Source organism: Zalophus californianus, chromosome 8 (assembly GCF_009762305.2).
Source record: "Zalophus californianus isolate mZalCal1 chromosome 8, mZalCal1.pri.v2, whole genome shotgun sequence".
NCBI lineage: Eukaryota > Metazoa > Chordata > Mammalia > Carnivora > Otariidae > Zalophus > Zalophus californianus.
Window position 1 is genome coordinate 59,194,453 of NC_045602.1, and position 24,113 is coordinate 59,218,565.

At 34.8% G+C, this 24,113-nt stretch overlaps 1 protein-coding gene across 12 annotated transcripts in view; it reads right to left on the reverse strand.

Moving 5' to 3' along the window:
- Positions 1-24,113, reverse strand: part of EHBP1 (EH domain binding protein 1) — a 366,839-nt gene that overhangs the window by 91,255 nt on the left and 251,471 nt on the right. For 8 of the 12 annotated variants that reach the window (XM_027623542.1, XM_027623541.1, XM_027623544.1 and 5 more), the window contains 4 exons: positions 9,794-9,972; positions 8,892-8,940; positions 7,354-7,383; positions 3,948-4,847 (listed from right to left, as the gene is read on the reverse strand). In XM_027623542.1, the coding sequence (XP_027479343.1) occupies positions 3,948-4,847; positions 7,354-7,383; positions 8,892-8,940; positions 9,794-9,972 (1,158 nt within the window). The remainder of the gene's footprint in view (positions 1-3,947; positions 4,848-7,353; positions 7,384-8,891; positions 8,941-9,793; positions 9,973-24,113) is intronic. The other 4 variants (XM_027623546.1, XM_027623551.1, XM_027623549.1 and 1 more) reach the window with 1 other exon arrangement.

A 24,113-nucleotide genomic window follows, 5' to 3' on the forward strand; every position in this document is an offset into this window, starting at 1 on the left:
TTAGGTTGTTTATAATTTTTCACTATCATTAACAATGTTTTATAAACATCTTTGTATAGGGGTGCCTGGGTGGCTCAGTCAGTTAAGAGTCTGACTCTTGACTAGGCTCAGGTCATGATCTCAAGGTCATGAGATTGAGCCCCACATTGGGCTCTACACTGGGCATGGAGTCTGCTTAAGATTCTCTCCCTCTCCCCCTACCACTGGCACCTTCCTCCCCACCCCACTCTCTCTTTAAAAAAAAAAAAAATCTTCATATATAAATTCTTGTATACAATTCTGATTATCCTAGGGGAAATAATTCCTGGAGGCAGAATCTAATGAGATAAACATTTGTAAGGGACTTGATGTACATTGCTAAATTGCCCTTCAGTAAAGTTGGCTACTTTACATCTGGGCTGATTATCTTTAGTGCTATTATGGTCAAAAATGAAGAGATATTATGGAGCACAGACTTTGGAGCACAGACTTTGGAGTCAGAAGAGGTTGGTTTTGAATTCAAACTTTAACACTTATTAAGTGATCTTAGGCAACTCTGTAAACTCCAATTTTCCCATATATTAAATAGAATTTAACCACTTACCTCATGGGTTATAAAGTTTAAGAGGGATATGTGTAAGATATATAAAGGTCATCATATGTATTAGCCACTCAAATGAGCAACATTATGACTTTAAGTCTATACAGCCATATTAAATTATCAAATTTCCTCTAATCTAATGCCATTAGTTACTAGACATACTATTATTTTATGAACAACTAAGAAAGAACAAACATTGTCAAACTCTAACATACCATCTATTATAAGTAGGAACTTGATTTCAGAGAAGTTAAAATATAAAAAGATGCATATCTTAGCACTGATGAAATGCAGTATGTAAAAGAAAAACAGATTTTTTTATTATTTAAATTTAGCTGCTAAAATTGCCCAATTTTAAAAACCTATGAAATATTGCAGTCACATTACAATTTTTTGGGTCATGCAGTACTTCTGACAAAAAAACAAAAAACAACAAACCTTTAACTTGACCCTAAACAAAATTCTGACCATTAAACCAATGGACAATAAACAAATATATATGAAGTTGTAAATAGATACTGCCTCTATTATCCCGTGGATTTACTGTACATCATTTAAACCTCCTGAATAGCATCAAAGCATGATAGAGTTTTAGAGCTAAAAAGACTCTTAGAGATTATTTCATTTAACATATGTGGAAAATCAGATTAAAAGAATTTAAATGGCTAATTAACATGTCACACTGGTAATTATTAGCAGAGCCAAGATGAGAATCCAGGTGTACTGATTCCCAGTCCGGTGTATTTTTAATTTTTAAACATTAATCAATTTCGAGATTTAACCAAATACATTTACCTTAAAAATCTGGGTTATAAGAAAAATCTGTCTTGGATAATACTTAGAACTTAGGCTCACCAAATTCTGCAGTTGTTAATCACTAGATGTTTCTTAAAGAGTTTTTTTAATATTTTATTTATTTATTTGAGGGAGAGACAGAGAGAGAGAGAGAGCACAAGCTGGGGGAGAAGGGTCAGAGGGAGAGAGAGAAGCAGGCTCCCCACTGAGCAGGGAGCCCGATGTGGGGCTCAATCCCAGGACTCTGGATCATGACCCAAGCCGAAGCCAGATGCTTAACCGACTGAGCCACCCAGGCGCCCCACTAGATGTTTCTCGATTATCTGTTATGTATGGACACTCTGATCACTTGAAAGCTTTTTTGTACTAAAAGTTATAGTACTTAGAACCTTTGATTTGAGATTTTTGATGAGGAGGACAGGGGCTTGCTTTGTGAGCTACTATATTTCTTTGATTCAAAGATATACATTTTTTCTTAACATCTCTGAAAAAAAATTGATGGCATCTTATAATCTCTGTCAGCCAGGTGGTAGTCAAGAAAGCCATCAATGCCTACATATGCATGTGCTTGATATTTCGGGTGGCAAGACTGCAATTCCTTGATGTTTCAGTTAACAACCCCTTGAGTAATATTTAAAAATGGAATATAACTCCAGGTTATTGTCTGAAAATCTTATCATGGGACCTTCTGATAAGGTCAAGAAAGTGCTATTATCAATGGGTATTACTGAAAAGAAAACCCCAGAGACAACTGCAGAGAAATGTTGTAATTCAGAGGGTCTCAAATTTTTTGGTCTCAGAATCCTACACGTGCTTAAAAATTATTGTGGATCTCAAAAAGCTTTTGTTTATGTGGGTTATAACTATTTATACTTATCATTTTGGAAATTAAAACTGAGAAATGTTGAAAATACTTATTTATTCATTCCTTTAGAAATAACTATAATGAGGCGCCTGAGTTGGTTAAGCAGCTGCCTTCGGCTCAGGTCATGATCTCTGGGGTCCTGGGATGGAGCCCTGCGTCTGGCTCCGGGCTCAGCGGGGAGTCTGCTTCTCTCTGCCTCTGCCCCGCCCCCACCAACTTGTGCTTGCTCTCTCCCTCAAATAAAAAAAATCTTTTTTTTTTTAAAGATTCTATCCATTTATTTGAGAGAGAGAGAGAGAGAGAGACAGCGAGTGACGGAACACAAGCAGGGGGAGTGGGAGAGGGAGAAGTAGGCCCCCCGCGGAGCAGGGAGCCCGACACGGGGCTTGACCCCAGGACCCCGGGACCATGACCTCAGCCGAAGGCAGACGCCTAACCAACTGAGCCACCCGGGTGCCCCTCAAATAAATAAAAATCTTAAAAAAAAAAAAAAAGAACTATAATAAACCCATTAGATGTTAACATTCTAACAATAAATAGTACTTTAAAAAAAATAAGTGAGAATGGCATTATTTTATATTTTTTGGAGATCTCTTTTATGTCTGGCTTAATAGCAGGCAGCTGGATTCTCATATGTACTTTTGTATTCAATCTTTTGAGATATCACAAATTGTGTGGCCTCCAGAAAACACCACTGTACACTTGAGAGAGAACAAAAGTGGAAAAGGTGAATAATGTTCTATTATTATTATGAAAATAGTTTCAACTTTGGGGGCTCTCTGAAAGAAATTAGGGGAGCCTCAGAGGTCCCCAGATCATACGTTGAGAACCACTGCTGTAACATCATGCTCTTGATGGCACAGAGGACAACACTGTGTGGAAAACCAGGCACACCAACAATTCCAAATCAAAAAGTGATCAGAAGAGTTGGATTTTAAATTCTAATTCTAAATCAATTATACCTTAACCAATTAACTTTACTTAAACTTTTTTATGTATATACATAAAAGCATTGTATGATTAAAAAACCCATGCTTGAATAAGTCTAAAAGAATTCATTCAATAAGTATAAAATAAAAATTCCATGTGATAAAACAATTTATCATAGTTTACTGGCAATGTCTTTCTTTCCTTTTGGTACATAAAATAATGGTGTATCTTATAATTGATGGTCCCAGAGATTCAATTAAATATAGTAAATACTGTAAGGTCAAATTTGTGTCATATTCCCCTCACGGGGAGGAATCTGGATGTTACTGGAATTTTTAACCACAAGTAAAGATGGGACTGAAAACACCAATTACAATGCAACTAAAATATTTGAAGAAAATACTTCAAATGGGAAATATTTAATTTAGCATTACATATTTTCAGAATGATATTCCTACTAAATGGAAGAGTGAAATATCTTTGACTTATTCTTACAGTGAAAAGTTCTGTTTTTATAGGTAAATAATATTTTGATTTGAAAAGCTGACATTACTCTTCAATCTTCAAATTCGGATTTATTTGTAGGCTTAAAATAGTATATCATAAACTTTAAATGAAGTGCAGGTATAGTTTAGATTTTTCTACAATGGTTAATTATACTTTACCTTTAATCATTTGTAGCATTTGAAAGTGCTCTATGAATACAAAACCCCCCAAAATATTCAGAATAACTATTTATTTATTAAATATAGGTATTCATCATTCTAACTCACTTACCTGGACTGTTTTTGTGGAATGATCTGCATGATTTAAAGTGGTTCTATCAGTATCTGGATCAGACTCTGTCTGCCTCAGGGAAGTACGTTTTTTCTTTGTAAGGTCTGCATCTCTATTGTAGGAGAATCCAAGTTTGGAAGTGGGAGATAAACTTGGTTTTTTGATCGGTGATTCAGGATCTGATCTGCATTCTAAGGGTCTGGAATGCTCTAACTTTTCTTTCTCCAAATTATTACTGATGTCTAAAGTCTGAAGCTTTTGTTCCCCTGTCTCATAAATGGAAGGTGGAGACACATCCTTCTTCTTATCACTAACATATAAGTCACTTAATTCTAAAGTCTCAGCTTTCAGTAGTCTCTTCTTGCCTAACAAAACTTGTGCGTGGGTCGAATCTGTATTGTAACATATTCCAGGGTCATCGGATCCTGAAGTCCTTCCAGAGCTCTGCTGGGACTTTTGGGGTTCTGTGTCACTTTTAGTCCTGCGACAGTAAGGGGAGGCTGTACTTGGACTAAGATGATCATCAGGAGTCTGATGTTCACTTTCTGACTCTCCAACACCACTGTCATTTACAAATACAGAATCATCTTGCGACAAGAAGTCTACCGCTCCGCCGCTCGAAGGCTGCAGTTCAGGCTCCCGTTTCAGATCACTAAGCTCCGCGTAAAATTTTTCCTGATCAACAGAACTGTTTGTATCTGTTTCATAGTTTCCAACTTTATATGTGCTCTTACTGCTGTTTTCCTCTATCTGGACAACATTCAGTTCTTGGCCACTGAAATGTGCCCTGATTTGATAGAGATAAGTCATAACAGTCAGTTTGTCAGGAATTGCTAATAAGACCATATCAGAAGGTTCCAACAACCGGGAAATTCCTATGCTGGCAAATCCATCATATGCCTTCAAAGAAAGGAAAAACAAAGATATACTGAATAATTCAAACAATCCATGCATTTTAAAAACAGAAAAGAATAGATATTAGCTAGACATACTGTGGTAAACATTTCACAATATACTGAATCATTATGTTGTATACCTATAGCTAATACAATGTTATATGTCAATTACACTTCAATAAAAAAGTTATCAAAATAAAGTTTAGTTACCATTAAAAAAACACAAAATTTTAATAGATTTTGTTGTTGTTGGAGGGCATACTACATTACTGACATTATTGCCACAAGAACAAAACAAAATTCCACATCAGAAATTTGTAAAAGTGGGGAAGGTGCAAGAAAAAAAAAAGTTTCTTATTTAGTAACAATTGAAATGCTCTTTTCCAATAAAGAAAAATAAGCAAAAGTTAGAATTAAAACAAAAAAAATTTGAGAATCAATTTTTATAAGGAACTAAGGTATAAAGAAATAATAATCTAGAGTTTTATCATTCCTATCAACCTCTCTTTACCATGTTTCATATAACTATAAAACAGTGATTTGTGAAGAAAAAGGATAGCTACATATCCCCAAAGACCTAATCCTAGATTACCTGGTATAAAAATGCAAGTGCTTAAATTATTTAAGCCTAGAAACATAGAAACATTTTTTAAATGCCCAATTAAGACTGATTTTCATAATGAGAAGAGTGATTGCATTTTCACTTCATCCATTTTGGAAAGAATGAAATGTTTTGAGTACTACAACTTAGTTGAGAAAGTGAGGCTGCATTGTATTATTTTTGTTAGCCTTTAAATGACTGGCACATCAGGTTTTACTAGTTTTGAAGAATCAAAGCTGTTTCTCAATTTACAATTAATTATTACTATCCTGAACTAACCCTTTAAAACAGCAGTGTTGCTAGGAAGCATTAAAAATATGGTTAAAGGTTCAGATATACCCTCAGAAAAAGTATGGACCCCCTAGTTGTATTCTCACTTTGGAATATAAAATGTCTATCTTTGTAACAACCCAGATGTAGGTTCATAACTCAAAGTTTTTCTTAAAAGAAAGGTTAGGAAATTATGTAACAATTTAGAAGGAATTACTCTTTTGCACTTACATGTTGAAGTGCATTTCTACCTTTGAATTTAATCCTTGTCTCATATTCTTCCTGTAGTTTAATAAATGTTGCGGAACAAGTAAGAAAGAAAATGAAAAATAAATTGCAATATTAAAACCTCTTCAATTTTCACAGCACTATGTTTCATAATATAGGTACCTCAAAATATTTACTCAAGAGAATGGCTCAGTTGGTGTGCATGTTTAGGCCTGTTTGTTATTTTACGTGTTTTAGGAAAATTAAAGTCATTTTCCTCCTCATGTGTCTTGACAACCTGATTGACAGACATCAATTGCAGACCATCATGAAAAGCACCACAGGCAGTATTCTAAACATTTCCCAATTATCTAAAACACTGACATACTGGTTAAGATCATATGTCATAGGTAAATACCTTTTTTATTCAGCACTTTTTACAGATCTGGGAAAATGATTAGCTTCCTTGTGGGGAATCTCCTGCTGATGTTTTGCTTTATGTAGCAATTCATTTTATGCACACTAACTGCACTAAAAAAACATTTAAAAACAAACTGGGTTTCTTGCAAGTGAGGTCAAGACTTTATAAAGGAATTTTCCCATAGGTTAACCTCTTCTCCTGCGGTCAATCACCTGTCTTTTTAGCTGTTTGTATGTGGAGAAAAAGAAGAGGTCTTTCAAAGAAAATTGTCTTATTCATTCCTAGATGTTATTTAATTGGTAAGGAGGAGTCATTGCCAGTTATGTTACGTATCTGCATGGAACTTAAGACACAGGCAGTGTTTCTTGTGCTCCCTTAAGTCCCACCAGGGGCAGATGGGGTTATCGGGAAGAACTGTGTGAAGCCGGAAATAAATCTGCAGGTAGCAACTGATACTCAATGTAGATATCAGGTTGGAAGTTGCAAAGTGATGAAAAGGAAAGACTGTAAAACATTTCTTCAACTGTGCAATGAACAGGATCATCTAAATTAAAATCCTTTCAAAAAGCCATAATTATCTGCCCTGGAAGATCTAATTGAGAAAAAATTTTAATAGGATATTCTTTTCTACATAGTAATACGTAAACCCAAGGTATGCTCATCATTATCAAGTTCCTGAAAAAAAAATGTACAGAAGTATGACCTAAGCCTTAAGGCAAATCTCCATACTCTTAAAAATACATAGCTGGGTACAATCAACAATGTTTCACTTTCAAAATTTCAAACAGTAATTTAAAAAGCTTCACTTTATAAAAATAATAATGGTTTATTTTATTACACTTTTATCTGCATTTAAATTAACTTCGTATTTTATTCAAATGCAAAAGAAATGCAGGCATAGAACTATCATATCTAAAGATACAATTTAACTGATGACAAAACAGGCATTTCACTTTGATAGACACAAGCTCTCCAAAATTATACAAGAGATAATTCATGAGAATGACTTACTCTGTAGCATGCCCACCACAGATGTGATTTCTATAAAGAAAAATATACTGATATTTTAAGATTACCTTTTTTGGTGGCATATTTCAATTAAAAAAACTGACAGTTTTAAAATTTCTCCAGGCCAGCATCATGCATTTGTAAAGAAAAAGGGTTTTTTAATGACAATACAAATTTTTGGGTTCAGAGAGCAATAAAAGTAAAAAAAAAAAAATTGTTGACTTAAATTCTCATCTGCTAATTGAACTTCTATCAAGATTCCCTTTACAGATTTTTTTTAACACTGGTAGTTTTAATTATCTAATTTAAAGTAGAATGAAAACTTTCAGTCTTGACCAGAGGTTATTAATCACTTTGTTCCCTGAATCCTTTTGGTAATGAACCCCTTCTCAGAACAATGCTCTATATTTATAAAATACATAGGATTACAAAAGAAACCAATTATATGAAAAATAAAATTATGAAAAATATTAGTAAAACTGAATTTGAGAAACAGCAATACATGTGCTTTTTATGAATGTATTAACAACTGTAATTTTGAAGAAGTGATTAGTTTAAAAGATATTTGAAGATACTAAAACTGCAATGTAATATCAAGATATCTAAGACTCTCAAGGTGATAAAGTCGCAGGAATGGCTAATGTTAAACTGGTGTGTTGCCTAAATTCATAACTGAAGGAAATACTAAATTTCACTTAAAGAATTAAGAAAATAAAACACATTTTCCTCCTAGTCATGTTCAAGAACCACCTGAATTCTATCCATACCGCCCAGATTAAGAACTCCTATTCTAAGACAACATATTTCATTAACTTTTCAGTTGAAGAATTCAATGCAACATAAAACACATTGAGTACCTACTATATATTGAATTAGTGCTTCCCTCCTTTCTCATGTCACAGTGCACATACATGACTATAATACTGTACTGTGCACTGGGATAAATAGTTAAGTTAGCCTGTGGCCACAGTTAGCTGGCTCAAGAGCTTCTGGCAACTTAGACCCACACAGCTACCCTGAAGGCTGAAAGGATCAATATCCCCAACTGGGAAGTTGTGACCTCAGTTGGCTAATTAATTATGTGGAAAAACTGTAGAGTTTACCAGAAAATGAAAAAAAAAAAAACCCAATGTTCATATCTTTCTGCTTCTAGGAACATATGCATTCTTTCTTGTATACCCATTAGGCTCCTCCCCTCACCCCTTCCCAATAGATTTTCCTAAACTCATAATCATTTATGGTATAACAGCTTTGGGTGCACTTTTTAAAAGCTAAATCTTGACTATATGCTTTAATAAATATTTAACAGTTAATGAAGTCCATACACATATTAAAATCTGATGCTAGTCCAGCACTTGTGATCTTTAAAGGCTATGACAACTTAGAGTAAACCATGCATCCTATTTGAACTACAAAGAAGCAGACTACCTTCTGTGAGTTGCAGTTATGACCTCAAAAACAACCTCAGTTTCCCCAAATTAATAAAAGCCACAGAGGAGCCAAATTTGAAACTATGTATTTTTTTCCTTGGCAATTCTTACCTTTTTGTTGTTCTCTTTAATATCTTGAGGATTCAGAGACTTGTAGTCACTGAGGGAGAAAATGGCACAGTAGGTACATATAGTATTTGATAAAAACAGCTGTTTTAAAACAAACTGAATCTAAAATTTTGACATTCTATAATACCAAAGAGTAACTAGCAATTTCATAGCAATTCAATCAACAAAACTAATAGTGTGGAAAATTAAGGAAATAAATAAATAAGTAAATAAGTAAATAAATAAATAAATAAAAATAGTGGTTACATGTTTCATTGCCTGAAGCTTTCCATCTAAAAGAGAAGTTAAGGCAGGGTACCAGAGACCAGTCTTGACAACCAAACTGACCATGAGGTAATCCCTTGTTGTCAATGTACAAAGAGCTACTGGCTTATTTGTCTCATCTCATTTTAACAGCCACACAATTTTCATAATAATTTGAAGTCAGTTCTTTGTATGAGATTAAGAAGAAAAAAAAAATTTTTTTTTAAGAGAAAAGATTGGTTTTAGGCATTCAGAAGGGAGAACTTTTCTTTCTGACACACATTTCTTTTCTCAAAAAGCAAAAGTATGGGTAATAAACAAAGTCAACTATTTCAGGACACATGTTAAGAAATTATTTGTTTTTGGGGCGCCTGGGTGGCTCAGTCGTTAAGTGTCTGCCTTCGGTTCAGGTCATGACCCCAGGGTCCTGGGATGGAGCCCCGCATCGGGCTCCCTGCTGCGCGGGAGGCCTGCTTCTCCCTCTCCCACTCCCCCTACTTGTGTTCCTTCTCTCGCTGTGTCTCTTTCTGCCAAATAAATAAATAAAATCTTAAAAAAAAAAAAGGAATGATTTGTTTTTTTAAAAAAACTGTCTATTATTTACAAAATATTTATAGGGAATGGAAAATGTTTCTACTTACATTAAATCTGGTCTAAAGTGGTGTAATATTGCACAAAAAGATAAACCATTTCTCCACGATGTAGTAAAATTGGTGATTTTCACTCCCCGATAGTTTTTTGTAACTTCTTTGCACCATACAAGCAATGACTGACTAGCATTTGGCTTTCGCCCCAAAACAGGACTTGGTATAGGACTTGGCTAGAAAAAAGGAAAAGAGGAAAACATTAAAATAATTTAATGGAAGATGAAAATTAACATTAATTGACCTAACTAGATTATTTAAACCCTTTGATGTCAGTTTAGGTCCTTCAAAACTGTCAATTCAAGACAACTATAACCTCCAAGAAGGAGACATGAATCTTAAGTTATTATCTTCAGTTTTAGCCTATGGCATTTGCCTGACAAGAACGTAGATATGCAAGATTTTAAACTCATACATAAGAACAAGCCAAGAGCTATACTGATGGAAACATTATATTAAAGTATTTAAATACTTAAGTCTGAATATCTGTGTAACTCTTACACCCTAAGAAATTTTCCCCAAATATAATCATGTACAAATATAGTTCCTTTTTGACTGGATTAAAAATAATGTATTTTGAAGTCTAACTGTAGCACAAATTGTTAGCAGGGGAAAGATCAAAAATCCTAGTTTTTTTAAAATGCAGTGATTATGCATTTTAGATAGCACAGTGATAATCATACTCAGACATTTCTTATATAAATTTAATGATGGTAAAACAGATCTAGAGTTATTAGCAGCAGTCAGGCATTGGTAACAACAGCACACAACAGTATGTAATTTGGATTTGCTCTTTTGAATTATCACTGAGAGCTACTTTTGTAGGTCAGTTAGAGGTGTGTGTGTGTTAAATCTTAAGTATATTCTTTGTTTTTCCCCTTGTTAATATACTTAATGATGACAAAAAAAATCCCAAAAACTACATAAGACTTTTATCTTAAACTTTTATTATTCTTAAAAACACGTCACTTTCTTTTACTGAGTAACAATCACATTTTGTGATGGTAACTTTAGAGGCTGGTACAACTGAAAACCATAAAGAAAACTACTAAATGTTTCTGGACTTTAAATTATGCTACCAGGGGCGCCTGGGTGGCTCAGTCATTAAGCATCTGCCTTCTGCTCAGGTCATGATCCCAGGGTCCTGGAATCGAGCCCCGCATCGGGCTCTCTGCTCACCGGGAAGCCTGCCTCTCCCTCTCCCACTCCCCCTGCTTGTGTTCCTGCTCTCGCTGTCTCTCTCTCTGTCAAATAAATAAAAAATCTTAAAAAAAAAAATTGTGCTATCAGTTAAGAGTGCTGACTATAAACATAAAATAGAGGCCCTCTAAAATAAGGCGAAAGGGGAATAATTATTTACCCCTACCATCACTTAACTTTAACAAACAAACCATTCTTGCCACACACCTTACTTAAGAAAGACCAATGATGCCCCCACTTGACAAAAACATGTTAGTGCCAAACAATTAAAATCATCAACTCCTGAGGTAATTATGATTATGCATTCACTGCTCCCGTGAAAAAACTACTAAGAAACACCAGAAATGTAATTTCTTATTTTTTATTGTATTTTTATTAACTGTCAGATTAACAAACTGAGCAAGCATGAATCTTGCAAAATGCTGTCCTTTATTATTTTTTTTTAAAGATTTTATTTATTTATTTGATAGTGAGAGAGGGAACACAAGCAGGAGGAATGGGAGAGGGAGAAGCAGGCTTCCCATTGAGCAGGGAGCCCGATGCGGGGCTCGATTCCAGGATTCTGGGATCACGACCTGAGCTGAAGGCAGACGCCCAACGACTGAGCCATCCAGATGCCCCAACAAAGTGCTGTTCTTTATGTAATCACCTATACAAAGTAAATGCTAAAAAATTCACAGGCCATAAAATTCAATAAATTTGGATCAATTCTACTTAATATGAAGAAGGAGGTAAAAATGGAATTCCCAATGTAATAAACTATTTACTTTAGAATAAATAATAGATCTTTTAACCACATCAATTTGACATGTATAAAAATGAACTATTAAATATCTTTTCATCTAATGGTGACTTTCCACTGTGATTTTCAAATTGTTCTAGTCACTTAACCTGGAAGTAGAGTGGAGAATGGTCTATGGATGAGGTAGGAGATCAATGAACTGGGCACAAACACATTTTTTTCCTTAGACTTCCTATTAAAGGATTGTTTTTAATAAAATGCTTTTCTTTATCAAATTATATTATTAAGGCATTAACTCATTCCAAGTATGAAGAAGAAGTACATAGGCCAGATAATCTGCAACTATCATTACACTGATTGATTCCAATTATCAGTAGCACACAGATAGGTCATGTACAAAAGTCATTATCACCATCTAGAGTAGCTTACCATGTCATTATTATTATCAATATACCCTTGTTTGTAAGAAGGCTCAATATGAAAAGCCTAGAAGAACTAAACTAAATTTTGGATTTACCCTAACATAACACCCTTGAATTAAAAAGATCTTACAGGGATGCTTACTGCACTGCCAAAGAAAAATAAGTCATTTGTAACTGAAGAAAAAGTCATTTGTAATTGAGGAAACTTGATAAAAATACAAGGCCTATAAATGGTCATATTGGTTGCACAGAAAGAGGACTGAGGTAGAACCATTGTACAATAAATCATCCACTTCAGAACAGCTGATCTTTCATCTAATATTTTGCAGAGGGTCATAAAGAAATAAGCAGTTAAACAAGTTCAGAGCCTTCAGGATATTAATGAATGTAATTGCTTGTTTCTTGCTATAGCTGGCTCCTGATGTGGCAGGTTACTTTACTTCTCTATGTCTCTGTTTCTTCATCTACAAAAGGTGGATTGTAATGGTGTAAATCTCATGGTGTCACTGTAGTAACAGGACTGCCTTACCATCCTCCCGCCCATTATTGCTCATTACCACTCTCTCCCTTGATCACATTGAACTGTAGTAACCTCTTTGCTGTTCTTTAGATACCCAAGACGGTCCCACCTTAGCGCCGTTGTACAGACTGTTCCATCTGCCTGCTCTCCTGTCAGATATCTGCATGGTTAACTCCAATGCAACCATCTTCATTATGCCTATTTTAACTACCCTATTTAATAATGCAACTCATCTCTATCATTCAACCTCAACGCCACACTCCTGACTACCTTACCTTGCTCTATTTTTTTCCATAGTACTTACCATCTTCTTATCGTTCATATACTTTTTTTGGTTATAACCAAAATATGATTATTGGTCATGCTTACTGCTTATTATTTTGTCCATTCTCACCAAATAAAAGGGGTATGAAGATACAGGTTTTAGTTTGTTTAGTTTATTACCTTATCCAAAGCATCCAGAACAGATCCTGACACATAGCAGGCACTCAATTAATACTATTAAATAAATACTTGGCACAATGTACGGCACATAGAAGCATCTCTGTAAATGTTAATTGCAATTATTATTACTACAACCAATAAATTACCAGCACTTGAACTCCTATTTTTGAGGGTCTTCTGGAAACTTCAAAGGCCATGAATTTCTTCAAGATTAGTGAAAAATACTTTTGAAAACAAAACTTTAACTAGAAGATAGACCTGACACTTTACTGCAAAATGGGGCACTCGGAATTCTTGGCAATGCATCTATTTCTATGGGTTTGGTGAAAAAAGTTCTCAACGACTGTAATATAGTGCTTTCCAAAGAAAAGAAGACACCAAAATCTGACCATTAATGGTAGAACCAAACTTTCAGATGTTGGAACAACTCTTTAAAAGCTCTTTATTTTTGCAGGGACTGGATGTATGAGAAGGCATCTTTATTTAACATACTGGGAAAGTAAAGGACAGATATTACAGTTATCTTTTTTATGCACCAAGAGAGGAAATTTCTAAGAGGCATCTAATTATAATTATGGTGAGATTAATCAGAATCTGACTGATTTTGATTAACTGATTAACTAGCTGATTCTTCCAGTTCTCTCTCAATCAAGCTACTATATGGATGAAATTGCACCAATCTCAGCTTAACCAAGAACTACAAATTGATGTTAACCCTCATGATTATAGAGCTAGTTTTAAGTGCGGACAGTACAGAGGAAATAGGACTTGAAACCACTGTTTCACTTAACAGTTCTATTGTCTAGTATGGATAATTTTAATGCATTTTTTCTGTTAACATAGTATTTTACATATTAAAGACAGTAAGGCCACTTAGTCACTCTTGCTATCAATGGCAATAGGAATGCTTTCAGAAAACCTGTCGAATAACTTGTTACAAAATTTCCTAAATTTTAATAGCTGCAATTCCATTTTTTCTGCTCTACCCCTCTCACTATAGTTGTTTTCTCTTTGCTCTTTCCCCTTCTTCCACTGATATAAGCACATATATATCCCTCTAGGTATTGCTCTAAATAGTTTTCTCTTTCCACACTTTGAGCTGATTCACTCCCAGGATTTCAACTATCACTTCCATGCAGATGATTCCCAAATATACATTTATAGTTCAAACTATCTCAAGTTGACATTTCCAGCTGGCCGTCCTTCCTGCCATATAAAATTCAAACTCAATATGTTCAAAACCATAATTATAATCTTTCCTAACAACCTGCTTCATCCTCTCTCTGTTTACAAATGATACTGCTATTGTCCCAATTATCCAGACTTTAAATCTCAGAATCAGCTTTGACCTCTTCTTTCCCCTATCATCCTTTATTAGTTAATCCATGGGAAATTTTGATCCTATTGTTGTAATCTATCTTCTTTTGCCTAGCTATTGCAAAATCTCTCTAATAGGTCTTCCTTCTTCCAAATTCTCCCTTATCTGATTCATTGCCATACCAACAATCTTCTTAAAGCACAGGTCAAAGCCTCTCATGACTCGTAAACATATAAAATGATGTCAAAATACTTTTGAACAAAGAACCCCAAATCTTTTTTAACATATCTACTCTCTAGGATGATTCACCATTTTCTAGAATCACTATGCTTTCCTCCCTAGCCCCAGCTCCCCCACTTCCTGTCCTTGATCATACAGATTGTCACCACACTTTGGAGTATTTTCTGTCGCACGTACAATTGCTACAATTCCACTCTACCTTCAAGATTATGTACAGTTGTCATCTTGCACATGAAATCTCTTTCCAACTCCAATTACTAAGGATTTTCAGTATTCCTTTGACTCTCATCTAGAATTTTTACTTACAATGTATTATTTCTTCCATCCACAAAAACTTATTAATTTTTCATTAATCTATAAAATATACTCTGAGCACTTACTATGTCCCACAGACAATGTTAAAACCCTTACATGGATTAGCTCATTTAATCTCACAACTCCTTTGAGATAAGTGCTATTATTCCCAATTTCAGTTGAGGAAACTAAAGTTACATAGCTAGAAAGTGAAGGAGTGAGAATCTATATCAAGGTGTTCCCACTCCAGAGCCTGTGCTCTTAAGCAACATGCATTTCACATTTCAAGATAATGCAGTTTTAGGACCTCAGGAGAAACTATAAATTTCTTGAGAAGTTGCCTTAGTCAACTTCTTAGATGACTGGCTGTCCCATGTATATTAAATTGATTCCAAAAAGGCAATTAAGGCAAACAATTTAAACTCTAGGAGTATTTAGTTAATAAAACCCTTTATCCATTCTTTGGATTTTAGATTATTGGTTGGAACTAGAACTAGAACTATGTAAGTCCAGAGCAGTGAAATATACATTACCATTGCTAAAATTGTAGAACATTTTGGTCTCCCTACTGCTGATTCTGGGAGCCTTCCCCCAATTATTACAAATTTTTAAAAATTTATTTATTTGAGAGAAAGAGTGAGAGAGAGAGGGAGAGTACAAGTAGGGGGAGGGGCAGCAGGAGAGAATCTTCAAGCTGACTTCCTGCTGAGCCGGGAACCATGCAGGGCTTGATCTCATGACCCATGAGATCATGAACTGAGCTGAAACCAAGAGTCAGATGCTCAACCGACTGAGCCACCCAGGCACCCCCAATTATTACAAATTTTTGAAAACAACTGAGGAAACCGTGGATAAATCTTAATATTTGGTGAGCTCAAAACAAGAGCAGTGGTGAAAATAAGAATATTTTTATCTGTAGTGTTTATTCTTTTTCAGAGTGTTTTCATTTAAATAATTTCATTTTATTCTCATAGTAAAGTTATGTTATTTTGCTATTTAGACAATCAGGAAGATCATCCTGTAATTAAAATAATACTAAGAGGAACTTCTGCTTACATTAAAGCAGGACCACCATCTGAACACAATTTTTAAAAAGCTGAACAAAATGTTTAGAAAAGTTTCTAAGATACATCAAACAACTATCCTCAAGCCTAGACCGTGGAAAGAGTAGAAAACTAGAGAGTGGGCAAAGCTCTCAGGGATGCTTTTATAATGGCTGTTCTGGAAGAGTGAACTGAGATGCAGAGCTGCACTTATAGTAGACCCCCAAATAGCAATATGCACCCCTCAACCCTCAAAAGTAGAAAAAATAAATAAAAATGAGAACAAAAAATAGTGAAATTGGAAATATGCTTACAATAAGAAGGATCAATAAAGCCAAAAGCTGCTTCTTTGAAATGACAAAATCAATTAAACCTCTGATATGACTGACAAAGAAAAAAACAGGAAAGCAAATTCCCAGGAAAGTATGGCTTGAAAAAACAAAAAGCCTGGATAGTTCCATATCTATAAAAATTTGAATCTGTAATTAAAAACCTTCCTATAGGGTGATGGGCATTAAGGAAGGCACTTGATGTAATGAGCACTGGGTGTTATATGCAACCGATGAATCACTAAATTCTACCTCTGAAACTAATAAAATAACAAAAACCAAAAAACCTTCCTATAAACAAAATTCCAGTTGGCTTTATTGACCAGTTCCACCAAACATTCGAGGAATAAGTATCTCCAACATTACACAAATTTTCCCGGGGAATAGGAAAAATTAGTTTATTCCCCAACTCATTTCATGATCCTTGCAAACTGTGATACCAAAACTCAATAGAAAAAGGCAAAATTACAGGAAAAAAAACTTGTCATGAATATAGAAGCAAAAGTGCTAATAAAATTATTAGCATACTGAACCTAGCAATTTATAAATTGAACAAATTGGACACTTACCAAGAAAGGCACGTTTGACTTAACATTAGCAAATCTATTGAGGTAATTTGCCAAATTAACAGATTATAGGGGAAAATATGTAGATATAATCATCTAAACAGATATACAGAAACATCTAATAAAATGCAATATCCATTTATATTCTATAAAATAGTCCTGGCGAGATGCCTGGGTGGTTCAGTTGGTTGAGTGTCTGCCTTCGGCTCAGGTCATGATCCCAGGGTCCTGGGATCGAGTCCCATGTTGGGCTCCCTGCTCAGCAGGGAGCCTGCTTCTCCCTCTGTCTGCTGCTCCCCCTGCTTGTGCACATACTCTCTCTCTCTGACAAGTAAATAAAATCTTTTAAAAATATGAAATAAATAGTCTTAGCAAAGTAGTAGTAACAAGATTTCTTAACTTGTAAAATCTTCAGCAAATATCTCAATGGTAAAATATTTAAAGTTTTCCCCTTGAGACTGAGAATCTACCACTTTTATTCAACATTGTAATGGAGGTCTAGCTAGTTTCATAAGGCCAGAAAAAGATATAAGGTTGTAAATAACTGGAAAAGAATCAAAATTATAAAACTGACATTATTTGCAAATGATATAATGAAGTACATAGAAAACCAAAAGAATCTACAGGTAATTTATTAGAATGAATATGAGAATTTAAGAAAATGGGTGGATACAAAAAAAGCAGTGTACAAAACCAACTGCATTCCTATACACCAGCAAAGCAGTTAGAAATTTAAATTTTTAACACCATTCACGGTGGCATAAAAAACAAATACCAAGAAATAAATCTACAAATAATGCACATAAGTGTTATTAAAAAACTATCAAACTTTACTGTGAGAAAATAAAGGAGTCTTAAAGAGAGGGAGAAATATACCATATCCATGGATTAGAAGACACAATTATAAAGATAACAATTATTTCCAGAGAGAAAGGGTTAACCTAAAGACCTAAGACTTTCATGAGGAAATGACCTCGAGTTTACCTTCTAGCAACATTCCCACGGAAATATATTGGATTAGATTAATGTGAAAGGTCAAGTTTGTTACCAGGCAACATTATTTATTGTAAAAATGACCCTAGTTCGGGGGACTGCATCTAGACTTGGAAGCTTGTCAATAAACTATAAATGCCTACTGAAATACAAAGGCCACAGCTTCCCTGTGTGATTCTTGTAATCAAATGTGTCCCTTGAGGGATCTAACAGTTATAGGTACAGACTATTAGAAGAGTGTGTATCTTATAAACCATAGTGATCCACACTTACCCATCTTACAAATGAATAGTTCATGGGGAGCTGAATTATGGCACTACAGACCTGATGCTCTAATGCCAACATACTGTATTTCCTGCCCTTCTATAAAGCTAAGTAACCTAGTGCCAAATTATTTAATACACACACACACAGGGCCTATAATCAGAATGAAAATTTGCTCTATCACATTAGTATTCAGAGAACTGTACAAGGCACTACTACACACTTCTCCCCAGAAAGGCTAAAATTAAAAACTCTTTTAATTAAAATGAAATTAAAATTTTAATGAAATTAAAAATACCAAGTGTTGACAAGGATGTGGAGCAAAGGGAGCTTATACAGAGCTGATGGGAAAACTCTGGCATCATCTATTATGGTAAATCTGAAGATGTGCATATGCTATGACCCAGGAATCCTAGGTTTATAACCTACAGAAATTGATGCTTACACAAGATAGAATACATGTTCAAAAATGTTCACAGACGCACTGTTTACAATTTCCCAGATCTGAAAATAATCCAAATGTTCATTAGCAATAGATTTTATAATTGTGGTCTATTCTGACAGTGAAATACTTCACACACACAGAGAGAAAGAGAGACAGAGACAGAAAGAGAGAGGAAGGGAGGAAGGGAGAGCGATTGAGAGAAATACAAAACACATTGAATCCTAAAACATACTATTGAACAAAAGAAAACAGGTACAAAATCACATATACATACCATATGATTCCATTTACATAAAATGAAAAACCAGGCAAACCTAAACTATGTTGTTTAAGGATTTGTACTTAAAACTTCTGGAGTGATTTCAAAGATCTAATTCTTCTGGTGTTTACACAGATGTTCACTTAATTTTCTTAAGCTGCCTATTATGTTTTATGTAGTCTTCTGTATATATTTCACATTCATTTCTGTTTTACAGCAAAAAAAGTTTAAGCATATTGGAATTGCTGGTATTAAAATGATGAAGTAATAAAGATGGTGATTTCCCCACTCAATCTGAAAATCACCTAAAGGTAACAAGGACAATGAGAAACAAAAGTAAACCGTTTTTCAGCCTGAAGTAGGAGACATAATGTAACCCTGACCTGCAATATATGGGGATGTTCCAACAATAAATCAATAACCAAGCTCCCAAATTACCAGAAGAATCACAAATAGATAAAGAAGGCAGAACTCATACAGTGCGAAAAATTTAAAAGAAAAGTAGAAAGCATAATTATAAAGTAGGATATCAGAACCAAGACCAAATATATCTAATAATTATGTAGAATAGAGAGGGTAGAAATAGGCCCACATACAACAGCAGTAGAGAAAAGGATGAACTTAAGGAACTGTATGAAAAGACTGGTGGTAATATTAACAAGTGTTACTCTTGTTATATGTGTAATCAAATATGACAACATTTGGAAGATCTGCATGACCTGGGGCATCAATATTTTCCAATGAACAATGATGTTACAAAACCATGCATCAAAAAAATATCCATTTCAAAATGCAAGATAAACCAAGGTATGATTTCAGATTCCATATGGCAAATATCACTTGTGAATTTTGGTGTAGTATCAAAGAAGACAATCCACAATGATTTAAAAAGTCCATTAAAATTCTTTTTATTCTCCTAACTATAAAATATGTGAGGTCAGATTCTGTCCATATACTTCAACCAAATAGCATACTTACAACAGATTAAATACCAAAACTATCTTCTACTAAGCCAGGCATTAGAGTATGGTAAAAATTTCATTCTTTTTACTAAATTGTTTTTGCTTTGGAAAATATAGTCATTTTTCATAAAAAAATGTTTATCTTAAAAAATGTAATGGTTTATTATTTTATTTTTTTTATTTTTTTTTAAAGATTTTTATTTATTTATTTGTCAGAGAGAGAGAGAGAGCACAAGCAGGGGGAGCAGTAGAGGGAGAGGGAGAAGCAGGCTCCCCACTGAGCAAGGAGCCCGATGTGGGACTCGATCCCAGGACCCTGGGATCACGACCCGAGCCGAAGGCAGATGCTTAACAACTAAGCCACCCAGGCGTCCCAATGGTTTATTATTTTAAATGAATCAATGCATTTTTAAATTTTCTCACTTTTAGTTTCTAATATTATATATATATCAATAGGTATAACTCACATAAAAATTCTTTGGGGTCCTAAATAACAATTTCTTTTTAAGATTTATTTATTTGAAAGAGAGCAAGAGTGAGAGTGAGAGTGAGAAGGGGAGGGAGAGGGGGAGGGAGAGAGAGAGAAAGAGAGAGCACGAGCTAGGGGAGGGGCAGAGGGAGAAGCAGACTCCCTGCTGAGCAGGGAGCCCGATGTGGGGCTCAATCCCAGGACCCCAGCATCATGACCTGAGCCAAAAACAGACACTTAACTGACTGAGCCACTTGGGAGCCCCTTTAATTTTTTTTTCTTTTTTTTTTTGGAAAGAGAGAGAGAGAATGAGCGTGAGTGGGGGCAGGGGTGGGGAAGGGCAGAGGGAGACTCGTAAGCAGGCTCCACACCCAGCATGGAGCCCAACATGGGGCTCAATCTCATGACACTGAGATCACTTCCTGAGTCAAAAATCAAGAGTCGGATGTTTAACCGACTGAGCCACCCAGGCACTCCCAAAACATTTGTATTATGGTAAAATACACATAATTTAGTATTTACCATTTTAACCATTTTTAAATGCACAGTTCAGCGGTATTAAGTATATTCCTATTGTTGTGCAACCATCACCACTGTCCATCTCCAGAACACTTTCACCTTGCAGAACCGAAACTCTATACCTATTGAACAATAACTCCCCGCTTCCCCCTTCCCACAGCCCCTGGCAACAATTCTACTTTCTGTCTCTATGATTCTGACGACTCTAGGTACCTTATTTAAGTGGAATCATACATATTTATCATTTTGTGACTGGCTTATTTCACTTAGCACAATATCCACAAGGTCACCCATGTTATATATGTCAGAATTTTCTTGCTTTTTAAAACTAAACAATATTCCATTGTATGTACATACCACATTTTGTTTATCCATTCATCTGTTGATGGACACATGAGTTGCTTCCATGTTTTAGCTATTGTGAATAATGCTGCTATAAATGTGAGTGTACAAATATCTCTTTTAAGATTCTGCTTTCAAGTCTTTTGGGTACACATCCAGAAGTGAAATTGCTGGATTATATAGTAATTTTATTTTAAAACTTTTTGAGGAATATCTATAGTGTTTTCCACAGTGGTTGCACCATTTACAGTCCCACCAACGGTGCACAAGAGTCTCAATTTCTCCACATCCTCACCAACACTTGGCATTTTCTTTATCTTCCTTTCTTCCTCCTTCAATAGCAGCCAGCCTAACGAATGTGAAGTGGTATCTCACTGTGATTTTGACTTGCATTTCTCTAATGATTAGTGATTTTGAGCATCTTTTCATGTGCTTATTGGTCATTCATGTATTTTCTTTGGTGAAATGTCTATTCAAGTCCTTTGTTCATTTGCTTTTTGTTGTTGAGTTTTAGGAGTTCTCTATGTATTCTGAATATCAGCCCCCTCATCAGATATATAACTGGGAAATATCTTCTATTATGTAGGTTGCCTTTTCACTCTGTTGTTTCCTTTCACAAGTCCTTTCATGCATATAAGTTTTATAATTTTCATGAAGTCCAATTTGTCTATTGTTTCTTTGTTACTTGTACCTTTGGTTTTATATCCAAGAATTCACTCTCAAATCCAAACTTGTAAAGCTTCTACCCTATATTCTCTTCTAAGAGTTTTATGGTTTTAGCTCATAGATTCATGTCTTTGATCCATTCTGAATTAATTTTGTACAGGTGCTAGGAAAGGATCTAATTCTGTTATTCTGCAAGTTGATATTCAGTTTTTCCAGAACTATTTGTTGAAAAGACTGTACTGTCTCCACTATATGGACTTGGCACCCTTGCTGAAAATCATTTGACCATATATGCAAGGGTTTATATCTGGGCTCTCTATTCAATACCATTGCTCTATATGTCTGTCTTTACATCAGAACCACATTGATTACTGTAGCTTTGTAGTAAGTTTTGAAATCAAGAAGTGTGAGCCCTCCAAAATTATTCTTTTTCAAGATTGTTTGGCTATTCAGGGTACCCTGAGAGTCCATATGAATTTTAGAGTGGATTTTTCTATTTTTGCAAAAAATTTTTTTAGGATTTTGATGGGGATTGCATTAAATCTGTAGACCATTTTGGGTAGTACTGACATCTTAATCTTAAGTCTTCTAATCCATAAACATAGGATGTCTTTCCATTTATTTGTGTCTTCTTTAATTTTTTTAAAAAATTTTATTTATTTGACACACACACACACACACACACTGAGAGAGTGCACAAGTAGGCAAAGTGGCAGGCAGAGGGAGAAGCAGGCTCTCCACTGAGCAGGAAGTCTGATGCGGGGCTCAATCCCAGGACTCCAGGATCATGACCTGAGCAGAAGGCAGACGCTTAACTGACTGAGCCACCCAGGCGCCCCATTGTGTCTTCTTTATTTCATCATTGTTTCCTACTTTTCAGTGTAAAAGTCTTTCACTTCCTTAGTTAATTCCTAAGTATTTTATTCTTTTTGATGCTACTGTAAATGGAATTGTTTTCTTGAATTCCTTTTCATATTGTTCATTGTTAGTGATAAAAATGCAACTTATTTTTGTGTTCACTCTGTAAACTTTGCTGAGCTCATTTATTCTAGCAATATTTTTTGTGTGGCATCTTTGAGGTTTTCAATCATCTATGCAGAGGGATAATTTTACTTCCTCCAGTCCAGTTTGGATGCCTTTTGTTTCTTTTTCTTGCTTAACTGCTCTAACTAGTACTTCCAGTATTACACTGAATAGAAGTGGAGAGAGTAGGCATCCTTGCATTGTTCCTGATATTAGAGTAAAAGCTTTCAATCTTTCACCATTGAGAATGATTATCAACTGTGAGTTTTTCATATATGGTTTATTATCTTGAGGTAACTCCCATCTATTCCTAGTTTGTTGAGTGTTTTATCATGAAAGGGTACTGAATGTTGTTATATACTTTTTTTGCATTTATTAAGATAATCATACAATATCTATCCTTCATTACATTACTGTGGGGTTGACTGATTTTCATATGCTGAACCATCCTTGCATTCCAGGAATAAATCCCTCTTGGTCACAATGTGCAATTCTTTTAATATATTGCTAAATCCAGTGTACTAGTATGTTGTTGAGTATTTGTGCATCAATGTGTAAGAAATACTAGTCAGTAGTTTCCTTTTCTTTTAGTGTCTTTGTGTGTCTTTGTTATTAATGCAATGCTGGCCTTACAGAATAAGTTAGGAAGTATTCCCTCCTCTTCACTTTTGGGGAAAACTTTGAGGGTGATTTGTGTTTTTTCTTCTTTAGATGTTTGGTTGAATTTACCAGTGAAGCCATAAGGTCCAGGGCTTTTTACTCTGTTGGGAAATTTTTGATGACTGATTCAAGGTCCTTATGAGTCATAGGTGTATTCAGGTTTTGTGTTTCTTCATGATCCAGTGTTGTAGGTTTTTTATGTTTCTAGGAATTTATCCATTTCATCTAGGTTATCCACTTTACTGGTATACAGCTGTTCATGGTATTGTCTTATAATTCTTTTTATTTCTGTAGAATTGGTAATAATGTCCTCACTTTCATTTTTGATTGTAGTAATTTGAGTCTACCCTCTTTTTGTCTCAGTCCATCTATCTAAAGGTTTGTCAATTTTGTTGATCTTTCCAAGAACTAACTTTTGATTTCATCAGTTATCTTATCTTTTTTCAAAGACTTATTTTTTTTAGTAGTGGTAGCTTTACAAAAAATGTAGAGGAAAGTAGAGATTTCTTACATATCCCCTGCCTCCACACATTCATAACCTCTCCCATTATCAATATCTAATGGTACATTTGTTATCAAGAATGTCATCCATCACCT